At 41.8% G+C, this 15,423-nt stretch overlaps 1 protein-coding gene across 3 annotated transcripts in view; it reads left to right on the forward strand.

Annotated features, from left to right (window-relative positions):
- atosb (atos homolog b) overlaps nucleotides 1-15,423 on the forward strand; it is a 33,984-nt gene that overhangs the window by 13,706 nt on the left and 4,855 nt on the right. Inside the window, exons 1-7 of one of the 3 annotated variants that reach the window (XM_088076522.1) lie at nucleotides 97-210; nucleotides 502-692; nucleotides 8,430-8,616; nucleotides 9,448-9,657; nucleotides 11,165-12,521; nucleotides 14,231-14,289; nucleotides 15,091-15,190. In XM_088076522.1, coding sequence (XP_087932648.1) covers nucleotides 11,334-12,521; nucleotides 14,231-14,289; nucleotides 15,091-15,190 — 1,347 coding nt within the window. In that variant the 5' untranslated portion in view covers nucleotides 97-210; nucleotides 502-692; nucleotides 8,430-8,616; nucleotides 9,448-9,657; nucleotides 11,165-11,333. Of the gene's footprint in view, nucleotides 1-96; nucleotides 211-501; nucleotides 693-8,429; nucleotides 8,617-9,447; nucleotides 9,658-11,164; nucleotides 12,522-14,230; nucleotides 14,290-15,090; nucleotides 15,191-15,423 lie in introns of those variants that run through there. The other 2 variants (XM_042488010.2, XM_042488011.2) reach the window with 2 other exon arrangements.

The raw sequence follows: 15,423 nt of genomic DNA on the forward strand, positions 1-15,423 counted from the left end.
ATGCCTTCACTGCTGAGTGAGCAAAGCACGCCTGGCTCTATCAGCTGAGAGGAAACGACAGAAAGAAAACACAGAGGGAGAATAACGAGAGAGAGAGAGGAGGGTAGTGAGAAGGGGTTGAAAGGAGGGGCCTGTGAGTAGATAGAGGAAGAGAGGAGAGGGTGAGGAAGAGGAGGAATGGGAGGAGAGGAAAAGGGGAAACGCTAGCATGTGAGGTGGCTTTTGTATTCAAGATATTTTGGAGGGGCTCGAATGAGAGAAAGGAAGAAAAGAGGGCGGGCGGGGAGCTTGAGAAAGAGAGAAAAGGAGAGGGAGGGAGAGAGCGAGATGGGTGAGGGGTGAGAGTTGTCGATGGGTTTCTGGTTTGGTGTGTGACGGAGGGTGGAGAGAGGTAGACAGGAAGAAAACAAAATACAGAGAGAGAGCTAGTGCACGCTCAAAACAAGCAGAGGGAGGCAGAACAAGTTGACTTATCTGTCTTTCTCAACACCACCTATTCAGGAGGAAGGAAGCAAAGCGAGACAGCAAACTGGAGAGTCAAGAGCGTCACAGAGCAGCCTGACCCAGTGGAAATAGAAGCACAAGGGAGGACAGAAAGAAAAAGCAGCAGAGTTACCCATCCAGCCACCAGACGAAACAGAGGAAGGAAGGAGAGAGTGAGACAAAGAGATAAACCCCGTCTTTCTAAGAGGGTGAGTGTCACAACTTCTCCTGCTGTCAAAGCCAAAGTGTAATGCTCCAGTCAGATTGTCAGCTGGGCTTGGGTGACTCAACGCCTCCTAAAATGGCCACATGAAAGGCAGACAGACAGATAGGCAGGCAGGGCAGACATACAGACAGAGAGGGAGGGAGAGACAGAAAGGGACCCCGTGTCAAACAGCATTCTCAGCAACTATGTCACTGAGCCAGCTTAGTTTAGATCACCATGGCTGCCCCGTCTGTGTGTGTACTGTGTCAGTTTCAGTCAACATAACTTGTCTCTTGTCACTTTGAGCTCTTTCTTTGTTGCTTCCTGTCTTCTGTTTTTGTCTGATACACACACAGGCACACACAAACACACACACACAGTCTGCAGTCATTTCATCCCCTTGTGCACAGTGACATCAGATTTCCAAACTCTACACGGCCCCTGTAATCTAATCAACAGGCGATTGCTTAGCAGCTTTTTTGTGTGAGAGAATGTGCATGTAAGTGTGAGTGTGTGTGTGTTTATCAGCCTCCAGGCACAGCACAGGCCTGGGAGTAGCTCGGGTGGGGTCCTGCCAAAAGTTGATGAGACAATCGGGGCCTTTGGGAGGCTGCGAACTTCATGCTGACGTTGTCACACCTCTGTTATAGGCTGGGTGTAAAGGGTGGACTGAGGACAGGAGGAGGGCAGAGTGCAGATAGCAGCTAGAGACAAAAAGTGTTTAGAAAAAGTCCATTCAAGATGATGAGCTAATGGTACTCACTGAAAATAAGTAAGTAAGCTGTTAGGGGGTATTCAGTTCAATTCAGTTCAATTCAGTTCAATTCAATTCAATTCAATTCAGTCACCTTTTTTAATCCCACAAGGGGCAATTACTTAAGCGCAGTATGTTAAAACTACAAAACCAATACCCACACAAAAACAATTTAATCTAATCTAAATCTGACATTAATTTACGTACACACTGATGCGTAGCCATTCCAATATATCTGTGTTGCTGTTGTTTTAGCCCTGATAGTAGTGTCTATCTTGTCTATAGCAGTCGACACTTTTGTTCTTGCTCCTCATCAGTTTTGGCGCACAGCTTGACAACAGTGTTAGTCTCACCAGTGGTGCTTATTGGTTGTTTTTTATAATAACCAAGAAATCGCCTTTTCATATTACAATGCCAGACGGCTCAGTCAACTCAAACTCAGTGGATTGGGCGGATTCAAAGGTCTGGACCCAGGCAAGTTCTTTTCAAATCATACAACTGTAAATGGAGCAGCTGTTTTTTCCCATAAACAGTCTCTCAAAGGTGGAGTGCAACTCTTGTAAAAGAAAATTCAGTAAAAAATCTGAATTATGCAGTGGTTTTATCTGTAGCACTTCTGATTAGGATTGTAAACAAGACCAAGGTAAAAGTCACTTTAACTGTTTGGGGTTTTTTTGTAAACGCTGAAAGAGAGAAAGTAATGGTGCTTTGAACTTTGTCTGCTTTTGTTTGTCTGTGTTTGTGAGAAGTGGAACTAAGTCATTGGTAAGTCTAATGTCTGTGTACTCATGTCCCAAGTAAAATCCCAAGTCATAGTGCTCTCTTTACCTAATGTAATGCCATTCAACAACAGAGTAATATAATAAATTTACAAAAAAAATCATGAGTGATTTTTAAAATGTGAACTTATTAAAACAAATTTGACAGAAGTTGTTCCATCTCCATCTGTAATTTTCATTCTGCAATTTTTGCATACTGCAATTCATTTTTTTGTTGACCACCACAAAGTTTTTGTGCATGGACAAAATTATCTTTGGTGTCATTTTTTTCCAACTGGCGCTCAGTAATGCACCATTCCTTTTTCATGGTTTTCTCCAGCAACTTGACTGGATGCTGTCGAAAGGTTCAAACAAAGTGAGTCTGGGGATTTATTTGTCAACTTGCTGGGAATGAACAGTATGAATTTTACAGTTTTTAAATAACATGCTTTTCATCTTTTGGCTTTGAGGAAGGTTTCAAGTTAAAAGACTCAAATCCAAGTGATGTCACAAATGGTGTTGAAGTCCAACTTAAATACTGATGACACTAATGACTAAAGTCTTTTTTGATTTTGTCAAGTTGAGTCTAAAGTCATCAAATGAATGACTCGAGTCTAACTGAAATCCAAAAAATGACTTTAGTCCACACCTCTGGTGTGCAAACGCATGCAGCATCTGGTTGTTATGATGAATATACACAGGCCAAATGTCAGGGTATTTTCTTGGGATAGTTTCTGGCTGTGAACTCTGCCCCCTTCAATCCTCTATATTTCACTGAGAGCTGGTTTCTAGGTCAGAGCTGTCGGCATTCCTCCTGATGACAAGTTTGTGCATACTTTTGTCTGTTTCATTCCACCCATTTGCAACTTTTCAAACTTTACAGGGAGTCATAGTGTCTCAAGTTCACTTTTTGCAGATGTCTTTTCCTAAACCAATGCTCCAGTTACTACTTGAATGACTGATGAGTGTCTCAGTCTAATAAGATCTTAATTGGCTGATCAGTTATTGGCTGTTCAGTCGAACTAACCCAGTGTGTGTGCAATTCATTTGCCAAACTTAAATTGGCACCTTGTTTTCATTTGCGTTAGCCTTTTATCATCAGTTAGCTCATGATGATGACATTAAACGCATCTGGTCCTCCTGATGCTCCATAAGTCATCTGACCCTGAGACTGTTGACCTTTGACCTGATCACCACAGAGTCTTTGTCAGCCAAAAGGAACACAGACTTTCAGAAATATTTCATATCCTCTATGAAAGACATGATCATCTCTTGAACAAAACGTTGGAGCTCCAAAACAGGCTGTCTCAAGTCACAGTTATTGAACCCTTTGACCACAAGTCAAACATGTGAACTTTGGGTTTTAGCTTCAGTTTCAGTCAGCAATAACATTCAGTAGATCAGATCAGGTTTTAGACTGCAAACAAAAATAGTTTCTTTAGTGAAATCATTGCTAGAGTAGTACGTCCCTTATTTTCTGGTGTGGAATAAATACAGATATTGTTGCCCTCAGCTTTCTTCTTTTTGAAATCATTTTGCGTTTCTTTCTCTGCAAGCCTGACTCATTTTGATCCTGATCTAGGCCTGTGTCAAGGCAAGAGGTACCTCTTTTAAATGCATTTGATCATGGTCCCATTCACCGCTGAGTCTTCCTCTCATTGTTGTCTCATTATTTCGGTGCCCAAACACTATTATTTTCCTATTTGTCTTTGTTTCACCCACACTCACATTGTATTTTCTCCACCCTAAAGTGTGACAGAACCAAATGTATTTCTGACCCTTTTAATTTAATTAAACATATATTGTGTAGCTTTGCATTTTTCAATTTTTTGCATGTTCAAGAATTGAGTATAGAAAGGAGGGAAAAATATATGTGTATTATCTGAAAAGGTTAACTGATATGCAGAGGGGGTTGCTCGTTGCCTTAGCTTTCAGGCTGTATGCTAACAAATCTTGGGCCTTCTGGTGTATATACTATAGACATGAACACTGAGTTGGCCCTGACACTGCGAAGCTCTGCCTGCGCCTGCTGTATTTATACCTTGTTCAAGGTTTTTGGCTTGGCTGTGTCTATTTGTTCCCCTCTTCCTCCCTCTCCTCTCTCTCTCTCTCTCTCTCTCTCTCTCTCTCTCTCTCTCTCTCTCTCTCTCTCTCTCTCTCTCTCTCTCTCTCCTCTTTCTCTCTCTGTTTGGGTGTTTCCTTATTCTCAGATGTTTCTCATTTCTTTGTCTATGTCATTTCACTATTTCTACTCTTGCTTTGTTTCCGTCTGAATTACTGCTTGCTGGTTCACTTCCAGAGATGCTGCGGATGTTACATCAAGGTTGCACCTGGCCTGCCAGTGATGTGTAACATCTGCATGCTTCATTGAGCAGTGTTCAATCATGGAAATGTGAGATGAACTTTGAGAGTCATGATTTAAAAAAAAAAGATAGCTAACTTTCAAAGGAAAACTTTTATTTTCAGATTAGGAAAAAAGTTTTATTTACCAATCTAAGCAAAATTGGCTCACTAATGTTTCAAAACGTAGGCTTACAGTAGCTTTATATGTAGGCTATTATAGGTATACTAGGTGATTTTTTTCATATTCTTTACTCTATAAGTAGCACAATATAAGTGTGCACAGGTCATATGCATTTTACACAGATTAGATTGTACAAGTGGATTAGAGGTAAATATGGGAAGATTGTCTAAGGTGGCAGGTGCATGAAAACCAATACATGTTGAGCAGTGCAGTAATAGACTTCTTATGTTCTGAACTGGCACACATGCCCAGCAACCTGAAGCCTCTGGGGGGTGAAGCCCGAGTTTCCCCCTCCGCTGTTGCCTCCTGGATTGAGCCTGAAAAAGGTTGGGTTGCCTCTGCCTGCCTCCTGCTCAGCTCAGTTCAAAACAAGGTCAGAAATCAAGTGGGATATAACACGGAGGCTTTGGGTTCTCCCAGCAAGCTATGACATAGCCAGTGACTATAAATACTCACTGTCGAGTCTTCTCCCATTCAGACTCCAACCCTCACTCCGTGTCTTCCCCTTGGCACTAACTGTGGAGACTTCACCTGTGTCCAGAGGCAGGGGACAAAACAAGAGGAGGTGATTCCTTGTATTGTCTTGATTGAAGTTATATACACAAGTCATGCTCCCTGTCTTTTTTTTAAATTTTACTTGGTAATGAGATTAACCAGATATCCCTGTTTGACCAGAGCAGCTCTGGTTTGGCCTGAGAGTGTCCCCCCACCCCATGAAGTATCAGCACAAAAATCTGGTTTACAGTTTACATTTTTTTCTTCCAAATGTCCTGGCCTGGGCAAAAGTTGATATGTCACCTTTAAGTTTTTGTAGAGCTTAATAAGATAATGCAATGTTAATTTCTGTTCATATTTGCCTAATTCTAGTAAAAAACAATGAGTTATAGCAGCAGCTAATATGTGGCTTTAACACTACGACTGTTGTGATTTGTAGACTCTAGATTCTGTTGTTTTTTTCTGTAGTGTAAAGCAAAGAAAAATAAATTAAATTTGCCCCATCTTGGGCTGTTAAAAAAATATATTTTATGCACATTAGGAGGACTGTAAAATGATGTTTTCTTCTGAATTATGCTCGTCACTCATGCATTTGTGTGTAACTCTGCACACGCTGGCTTTCTCAGAAGGTAGTGTTGTGACTCCGTGTGTGACTGCATAGGAACCATATGTCATGTGAGTAATTATAGGTGACTCCTGATGTCGTCACCATGCGATTCTTTGTTTGCAGTGATAAGAAAGCATTCTTACCTGGTGCTATATCATTAGGTGGAAGTTGTATATAATCAGGCTGTAATATATATTAGGGAGGAGGGTCAGTCTGTCTCTACTTAACCTTTTTATGTCTCTCTGTCTGGATCCTTCTCAGTCTCTTGTAATCTTTCACAGATGAGCTCTGCATTGTCATTGAGGTTAAAGATGTTTTGTATGAATGGAGAACTTGGTTTGAGAAGAGATGTGGAAAAACAATATGTGCTCATTTAAACACCATAATTCGTCCAAGTAGTTTAAACATCTGCTGCAGGTCACCAACAGTTCAGCACAGTGGTATTGCACATTTCTATAGCAATTTTGTTGATTTTATTCAATACCCCTCACAGTTTCACCAGTGGATATATTACAGTTGTGTTTCAGTCTAGTGGAAAATACCTATGAACAACTCTCATGTCCACATTTCCTTTTTCAAACCAGTTTTTTTATGTAGTTTTTATTTCTGTTTCAACAACTCATATGATCATATTCACAGTCTTGCCTTGCCTGGTTTTCTCTGCAGTAATCACATAAACCATTTCATGTTAATGGGATAAAATTTAGGAAATTAGGTAGTAATTATAATAATAATAGTGATAATAGTAATACTACTATAAATGATAGTAATAGTAATAAATAACAATGAGAAGAAAAAAGAAAAATTTAAGCTTAAAGAATAGAGGTGTTAATCAGACGAACAAACACAAACAACAATACAAAGAAAGAAAAGAAAGGTGGAAGGGGGGTAAGCATCAGGGGAGGGAGTGGTGTATGAATGTGCGTAGTGACATTTGCGTAATGAAACAAGATGAATCTGTTCAGACAGTTTTAGAGAGACCAGGGCACTTAGCCATGGCAGGCCCCACCTCTTTCTGAATATATCTTTTTGGAGTCTCTTGGAGTATGTTATTTAGATTTGCCACACCCTCTCAGTCCATATATTATATGTTGGGGGGGGTTCATGTTTAACCGCTTAATTGTAATGCATGTTAGCAATATTTGTAAAATATGCTTTTTTTTCAAATCAGTTGTTCTTTCCTCTTGTTTGGCCTTCAGGCCCTAGTCATCACTTCTTTGTACTTACAGTAATGTGTTTCTTCATTTGTCATCACTGTTTTGTCATAATGAATTAAGAGGAAACTAGAAAGTGAAATAACTAGTAGCTGTAATGTAGGTCTACATGCGAACTGTCTGTGTTTCTCTTTGCTGATTCATGAGGGTGTCAGCAGGGTGTTTTCAAACTCCACCAATTGTCACATTTTACATTTCAACCTTTGGATGAAATGTGGTCAATCAAGTATTTTTTGTCTGCTTTAGATTAACAGAACACAGGCCTCTGTCACAGTGTGTTGAAATCTTTGGCTGGCTGCACACACCTCATGGAGGACAGCCATTTTGCCAGATATTTTCTTGGAGGAGCATCTTTGCCGGTCTCCCCCGCCCCCCAAAAGCCTCCCAAATGTCTGCCCCCCCACCGCTCTCTCTCCCTCGTTCTCTAGCTCTGTGATTCTCTTTCTCTCTCTTTGTGGCCAAGCACAAAGGAGCCGTTATCCTTGGGCTACTGGTTGCCATGGCGATGGCTCACTGTGACTCCCCCTGCACCCTCCACATTCCCAAGTTCTGGTCCAAGTGGGTCGGGCGCTTCTCTTGGCCTCGGACCATTTATTGCCAAGTTATGGAAATATCAACTCTCTGAGTGGCTCCCTCATGTTTGATCCTCAACTCAAAGTGTTTTTGTACTCAAAATGAACAATCAAAGAGTTATGTTCATCCCCCACTTGACTTTATGAGTACTTAAATGATACGGGGATTGATAATTTGATCTATTTATCTTTAAATTATAGACTTAAATATTGACTTCCTAACCTGCTTTGTTTGCAAAAAACATTTGTCTGCTATGTGTCTGTTCAGGTTTGCACAACTATCAGGGCATTTGTGTGTTCCTGTGGCCCGCTTTGGTGTAAATGACATTAGTGTATCTGTGGATGGAAAACCTAGAAACGTCATGGAATGACACTATCATATTTTACAGGCCTTCAAATGTCATGGAATTAGTAAGAGATTATTAAAAGTTTTGCAGACATCATGGAAGTTTGTTTGTAATAAAACTGTTCAATAATCTTCCACGTACTGTAACACAACCACATTTTTTTTCTGAAGTTGTTAACTACACTAATATGCGTTGGATGTATAACAACGTTTGCGTACCATTATGTGTGTTTCTGCATTTTTTCCCCCTGCCTTCAGTCTTCCCCTCCATGTATGCCAGCTGGCTGAAATTATTATTATGGGCAAGTAGGACAAGCATAAAAAATATTATGAGTCCTTGAAAAGTCACAGAACAGTTTTGAAATTTTGTGCATGTAAATGTTTGGGAACCATCTTAATGACTGTTAGTGATAATATAAAATACCTGACTGACGACTGATTTGATTTCTTTTTGTCTGTCTGTCTCTTCAGGGATTCTGGGTGGAATGACCCTATCATGATGCCGCAGCCGTGCCGCACCCCACGCCCAGGTGACCAAGGAGGGCGTGTCTGGCTATCAGCCAACCACAGGGGGAGCCCCAATAGAGTTATATCCGATTCCAGTTCAGAAACATTTCCTCTCAAGAGCCTCCTGCGTCACTGACACTCCGCCCTTCCAGTAAGTTCAGGCTTTAGCCCTCTGACACAAGCAAACATAATGCAGTTGATGTGTATGGACCAACTGGTTACCTGGCCAGATTGATGGTTAAAAAAAAAAATCATATTTTTTTTCTTGGAAATACATTCAAAGTTATTGACAAGCATGCAGTCAAAAGTGGAAAGGCTTCAGCTCTCTGTTAATGGTGCAAAAAGGCCCAGACACACCAAGCCGACAGCCAAACAGCATATACAATCTGCATTAGTGTGTGAAGAAATATGCCTCTATACCAGGGAAAGGGAAACCAGAAGACCGTCTTGACGCTAGTTATCCAGTTAGCACATCAATGACAAAATTTAATGTAAATGAACAAAACATATTTACTGTGTGGCAACAATGCAACCCATCAAGGAAACTTTCTGTTAGGAGCTCAATGGCAGAAGAAAAACAATCTTACCTCATTTAAGATTTTTTTCGACCTCCCTCTCTCTTGACTTCAGCCACTCACTTCCGTTTCTCCTCTTGTATGCTGAGCTTAATGGCCAATCAAAGTGATTTCATTCACCAACGGGCGCCATGGCTGCCGCTGCTGATTCAACATGCTGAATCGGTGGGAAAAAAAGCCAACAAGAGTTAACAAGGGCCAATGGTGGGGGACACACCGCAGTAATGTGAGCCACAGCTGCACACCAACGGCCCAATTTTTAACGACAGCCGACCTTTGGCTTGGTGTTTTATGGCCTCAACACATAAAAACTCTGGAGTAACTTTGAACTATAGACTTGGATATCATGGTGTTAGTTAACTGTATTTTCAGTTTTTAACTGACAAAGCTTTTGTATTCCTCCTCAGGTCGTAGCCTCAGTGTTCGCCTCCTTCACTCCTGCCTCCTCTGGAGTCCTCACCGTTTCCTGATTACTTTGGGATGTTGGCATTGTTTCTTGGCAGCTGCCATGGAGATGAACGGATTCCTTTAGCAGACAATATAAGACACAACCTCCAGATGTTGTGCCAGATGCAGGTTGGCCACACGGGCAGAATTAGACAAGGACAGGCACAAAGGTGAGAGGCTGATCTCTGGCACTGTCATCAGTATATTATTCAATTTGTCAGGGACAAATAAAGCTTAGGCCTTGCCTAAATAATGTTATATAGTGGTCCATTACTGCAGTTAAAGAGCTGTATTTTCATACTGTTTATTAGCTACAAGGCCCTGAGTGGTGTTTAGATTTTGTGTTCAATCAAACTATGTCTATAGATGTAAGTACCTGACTTCCCTCTGCTTTTCTAGTGAGAATATTTTCTCCAAGCAGAAACGGTTTACTACCGACTCCTTGTCGAAGTCATGGCAACAAAGTCATTTCATTTTAAGTGTCAAGGCAGTGTGTCAAAACCAACAGTGAGAAGCATACCATTCCTTTACAGTCACAATCAAAAAGGGGAGCAAAAAGGGATTCAGCACCAGTATGTTAACTATTTCTTCTTAAAGATGGGATTTTTTTTTCTGAGCCTTTGGCAATACCTGGCTGAAGTGAGCGTCATCATCAACCATGTTCAAGTACAAAGTGGTGGGAATTGATGCGCTGTTTATAATGGATATGATTTTTTTCTTGAAGTGATTTATGCTGCTTGTCGATGAGGATCAGTCAGTACTTTCTTATTTGGAGAACTGTGAAAGACTAAAACTAGCATACCATATGAGATGTGCTGATACTAGAATAGAGCGTCTAATGCAACCAATCCCCGTCCTTGCAAACATTTTTTCGAGGGCTGTCAGTGTTAATACGTTAATCGTGATGCGATTAAGGTCAGTTTAAAATGCATGAATTTTTTAAAAATCGTGTAAATCACCAGCCGACATTTCTGTCTTTAAAAGGCTGTAACGGGCTGAGACTTAAAGCTAGAGTGATGTTACTGGCATCATATGAAACTAGGGGACCTTAGGAATCCAGTGGTATACCACATCACCACGTCCTGACAACAGCTTGTCAAGAGGGGGGATAAATTTCTCCAAAGTTAGGCTTAATTTTAGCGATTGAAAAATTGAATGGCCATTTCTCAGGGCTCCCTTGACCTCTGACCTCAAAATATCTGAATGAAAATGGGTTCTATGGGTACCCATGAGTCTCCCCTTTACAGACATTCCCACTCTATGCTCGTCGAATGCAGATTTTTGCTGTCATATGATTCCTAATTAAGACAATCTGGTAAGAATTGCTTTATCTTGTCAAGATAGACTTCCTAACTGTTTTGTGATGCAAAATAATGGAATTGAAAACATGTAATGAAAAATTGTGATTAATCAGGATTAACCACTGAAGTTTCACAATTAATCATGATTTAAAAAATTATGATTTTTGACAGCCCTTTACATAACTCAAAGACAGACCCTAAGTTAAACTTGACAGTAAATATTCTCATATCATTGGTCTGGAACATGTTACGTGTCTGCTTGTCCTTGGAATTTTATCATGCTTTTTTTATGCTTTCCATCACTTCTAAAATCTAACACTATAACATGCTTTATTGAAATCTGTCCTGATTAGTAATGTTGTTTTGCTCCTCTCAGGTGCTATGTGGCTCAGCTTCCTGATTCACACTGTTTGACGACACCACAGCAGGAAGCATAGGACTTCCTATTTTCTGTTGGACATCTTGCTCTGCCTCCTGGCACTCGTGAGGACCTACTTGACCCTGTTGCAAGTTAGTCAAGACTCTCATCCTCCAGCATAGCAACCATGCGGCACATTCACGTGGAGTTAGCCCACAAAAAGGCTCCATTAGATCTTCCAGCCCAAGAGGGGGACCTGCCTCCACCCACGACCCCAACACAGGGCCTAGACGCTGGTGTCCGACCAGGCGTGCCCAGGCATTTTGACCAGGAGGAGCTACGGCTCCAAAAGGTCTACCAGCTCTCCATTTTCTCCCAGTTGGGGGGATTTTCTACCTCCACAGAATCCCACACTGATACCCAACAAAGGCCTGTCCGGTTTGGCGTGAAAAGGGGACTAGAGGAGCCCCAGTTGACTCATAAACGCCCCCACTTGGGGGACTCCTTAGACAAGGAGGAGTTGGAGGGAGGGGTATTGTGTGGGCCCGCCCCAGCTCAAGGTGTTGGGATGGGGTTAGCATCTAGCCCTGGTGGGCCTGGTTCTGTATACTCTTGCACACAGATGGAGCACAGTAATTCAGAGGGGGGACTGTCACCCAGGTCTCCACCTCTCTCCCCAAGCCACAACCCCTCCCGACGCCCAACTCAGCACAATCATGACAGGCCCATTCCCGATGTATTTGCACCACTTTCACCTAAATCACCCCCGATGTGTGACCCACACGGGCACCTCTGTGACCAGGGCCATCCCCTAGGAAGCTCAGCCAGGACTGAGCCACCTAATGGGGGGCACACTCCCACCTATTCAATAGGCAGCCCTGCACATGAGAGCTGTAGTAATGGCTCATCTGGAGGCCAGCCCAGCCCACACTTGTATGAAATGTCCACATATGAGACTCCCAACCCAGCCAGTCCCACCAGCCCTCCAGGCCCTTTCTCCCCCCCACACCATACAGAGCTACAGGAGCCAGGGGAGGCCACTGAATGGGATGTTGGACTCGAATCCTCCCCACCTGAGCGAAGTGCCACCCAGGCTGCCTCAACATCCTCCAATGGCCTGGCGTCCTGGGAGAAAACTCCCAGCAGTAACGGCCACCGTCTATCGTCTGGAGGCCACTGGCCAGCCAAAAAGAGGCTGCTGTCACCGAGCGACACGGGCGAGTCGTGCTCAGAAGACGAGGGACCCTCAACATCCAAGAGAAGCAGGCTGTCATTGCTGGCAACAGGACTTGGCCCGGCATCATGTCGCAGCACTGATGCGAAAGCCGCTCCTTACTGGAACCATCTGCTTCCCTCCGCATGGGACCGGCCAAAGGTCAGTGCACTCACATATTCTTTCTTGAATATATTCTCTAAGTAATTTCATTCACCAAAACTGCGTCAGCCTGAAATTTCAGTTGTGTGCATACTATATGCAACAGAATATACTTTGTGAGGTTGGCCGAAGTACCATCAAAGAAAGTTAAAAAATAAAAGTTTCTCTGTGATTCACAACATATCCAGTAACACCCATGGTGTGCGAGTTGTTGACTCAAGTTGATTCAAGATTCAAAAAACTTTATTGTCTATCACATAATGACAAAAAAAATGCCAAAAAAAATGAAAATGACTAGATTTAATAGAATATTCTTGTTATCCTAACTTTAGTCATATCATTGAATACTGAGCTGAGGTAAAATTGTTTCTTTTTCTTTTTCCAACCCTAATTAACTTCAACAAAAAATAAGCTTTGATTGATTTTATTGCAGCATTCATCGAAAAATAAAAACAGCATGTGTACATTTGCAATTAAATACAATGCTTTTAGACCAAAAACGTTGAGACCACCACATGTGCAGGCTTCTAAAACGTTGAATACAAAATAAGGACTAGTCAGTGGTCGATGGTAAGACATCTGTGAGCCTTGACAGTCCTGCAAAAGAGGCCGAGGCATAAATAAAGAGAAACTAAGAGAACAAGTAAAAGTGAAAGAGTAAAGTGATGGCCGGCTCATTATCACACCACGCTGGAACAGGCTGAGTAGCTCCAGAATAAAGCCCATTGAGGGAGGGTTCATTGTTCCCCCACATGAGTGTGCTGTGTCTCTCATATGCATGCATACACATAAACACACACACACAGACACACACACATGGACATGCATCCTGCTTAAAAAAATGGTTCTGGAAGTGAATTGGCCATTTTTGGAACATTGGGAGGCCAGAAAGAGCTTTGAGTGTGTGTTTGTGGGATGGGAGTGTGCTAATGGTCACAATAGGGTTCACTAGTTCACTGGTTAGGTTTCATACAGTGGTGGGCTCATTGTGACGAGAGGTGTTTAGTGCATGTGTGAGGGAGGCACAGGGACAAACAGATAGATGTAAGAAAGACTCAAGGACATAAATTAGGGACAGAAAGGACAGTAAAAGGAAGAAAGGGAGAAAGGATAAACTGTCACAGGTGATATTTCAGCAAATAAAGGTTAGAGAACGATTTTTACGAGACACAGAAAGAGGAGTTGGGGGATATTTTAAAATGCCTTCTGTGGTTTTAACCAAGTGTGACGATGACGCGACAAGCTGACAAAGAGCTCTGAGCTCTGTGGAGAGCCAGTGTAGCCAAGGGTTAGCTAATAACAATAAGCTAACCATGAGTGAAAGTTTTGCTGTGAGCAAGTGGCTAGCAGGTAGCATGGGTTTGGCTAGTGACGAGTCACCTGACAGTTGGGTGGCCTTTACGGTGAACGGCAGCCTGGAAATGGGAAATGTTTATGCGTGTGATGCAACATCCAAAAGTCAGTGCTCAGTAAGTAAGAAATACACAGTTACGTGTATAAATGACTCTAATGGAAACACAGAAACACTAACACGAGCCTACTTATTCTCTTTTTCAGTATGTCTTTTTTTCATTGTGTAGTGAGAATTTTAGATTTTAGCATTTCAAGTAAGTTACTCAATTTTTGAATAGTTAAGGGCTGACATACAACAGGATAATAATTGAGAAAAACAAGTCATAATTTCCTTTTCTGGTCCTCTCTTTGTTCAGACCGCCGCTGACTGCACAAGATCAGGGAGACGGCTAAAAAGTGGGCTTCGGCTGAAAAGGTGAGTGCTCCATTTTATATATACATATATATTTTTTTTTCTTCTGGAAAGCAGTTTATGGTACAGAACATAGATTAAGACAGTCAGTGAAATTTCCTCTACTGTTCAGATTTTCCAGAAATTAAGAACTTTGTCCCATTTGGGAGAGACAAAGTGTACATAGAATGGCAGTAAGAATAAAACAACAGATTGTAGTCATTTATCCAATACCTCTACAAAATCTGGCCTTAAAGGACTTACATATTTCACCTACTTGGTCCAGAGTCCAATGAACACACTTTTCTGAAGGCAAAGTGAAAAAGTAATCTTTTCCATAACATAACTATCATTTATCCACTCCTGTATTGTGGGGGGTTCAGGAAGCAACTAGCACCTTGTGAAGGAGAAATCAAAATACCAAACATATTTATCAGAGCACTTTGCCTGAAAATCGACATGTTATAGAATTTGATTACAAATAACAATATAAAAGAGCTTCTAGAAAGAGATTAGAGCAAATTCAAATTCAGCAAAAACAACAGTTATTTTATGAAAGTTGCCATCTACAGATTCAAGAGAACAATATTTAAACTTCAGTAGTTGCATGGTTTGACTCAAAGAATGCTCTTGCGTGTGCACGGATAAGATCACATTGATGTCAGTCAGATTGACTGCAGCAAAGTCGACACAGTCAACATTTTTGTCTGCACTTGAATGCTCAGACACACTCAGAGGCATGTGATATGTCGGTTGAGACAAAATTAGTGTAATCTTAACCACTAACCACTGGTCTGTTCTGTGTGTGTTTGTGGTCACATTCAGTCGGCAGCTGCGCAGCGGCAGACACACAGACACCAGCCGCTCCACACGTTCCAGTTGGCCCTCGGCTTCCATCAGCAGATCACTACTTGGCAACTTTGAGGTACAGATTGAATTTATTTTTTTAAGTTTCAGTAGACACAAGTAACTGCAGGTCAAAGATTGCGCTGGTGTTCCTGGCGTATTAACAGACATGTCCAAACCTTAACCAATGTAAACCTACTCTAAATGGAGCTATGAAGAGTCTCTGTTCTTCCTTGGTGACACACACTTTGTGGCCACCTGCAAAATCTAATGCAATTCAGTACAACAGCTCAGCCATAAATTCTACCTCTT

The sequence above is a fragment of the Plectropomus leopardus genome, chromosome 4 (assembly GCF_026936395.1).
Source record: "Plectropomus leopardus strain MGB_pleo_1.0 chromosome 4, ASM2693639v1, whole genome shotgun sequence".
NCBI lineage: Eukaryota > Metazoa > Chordata > Actinopteri > Perciformes > Serranidae > Plectropomus > Plectropomus leopardus.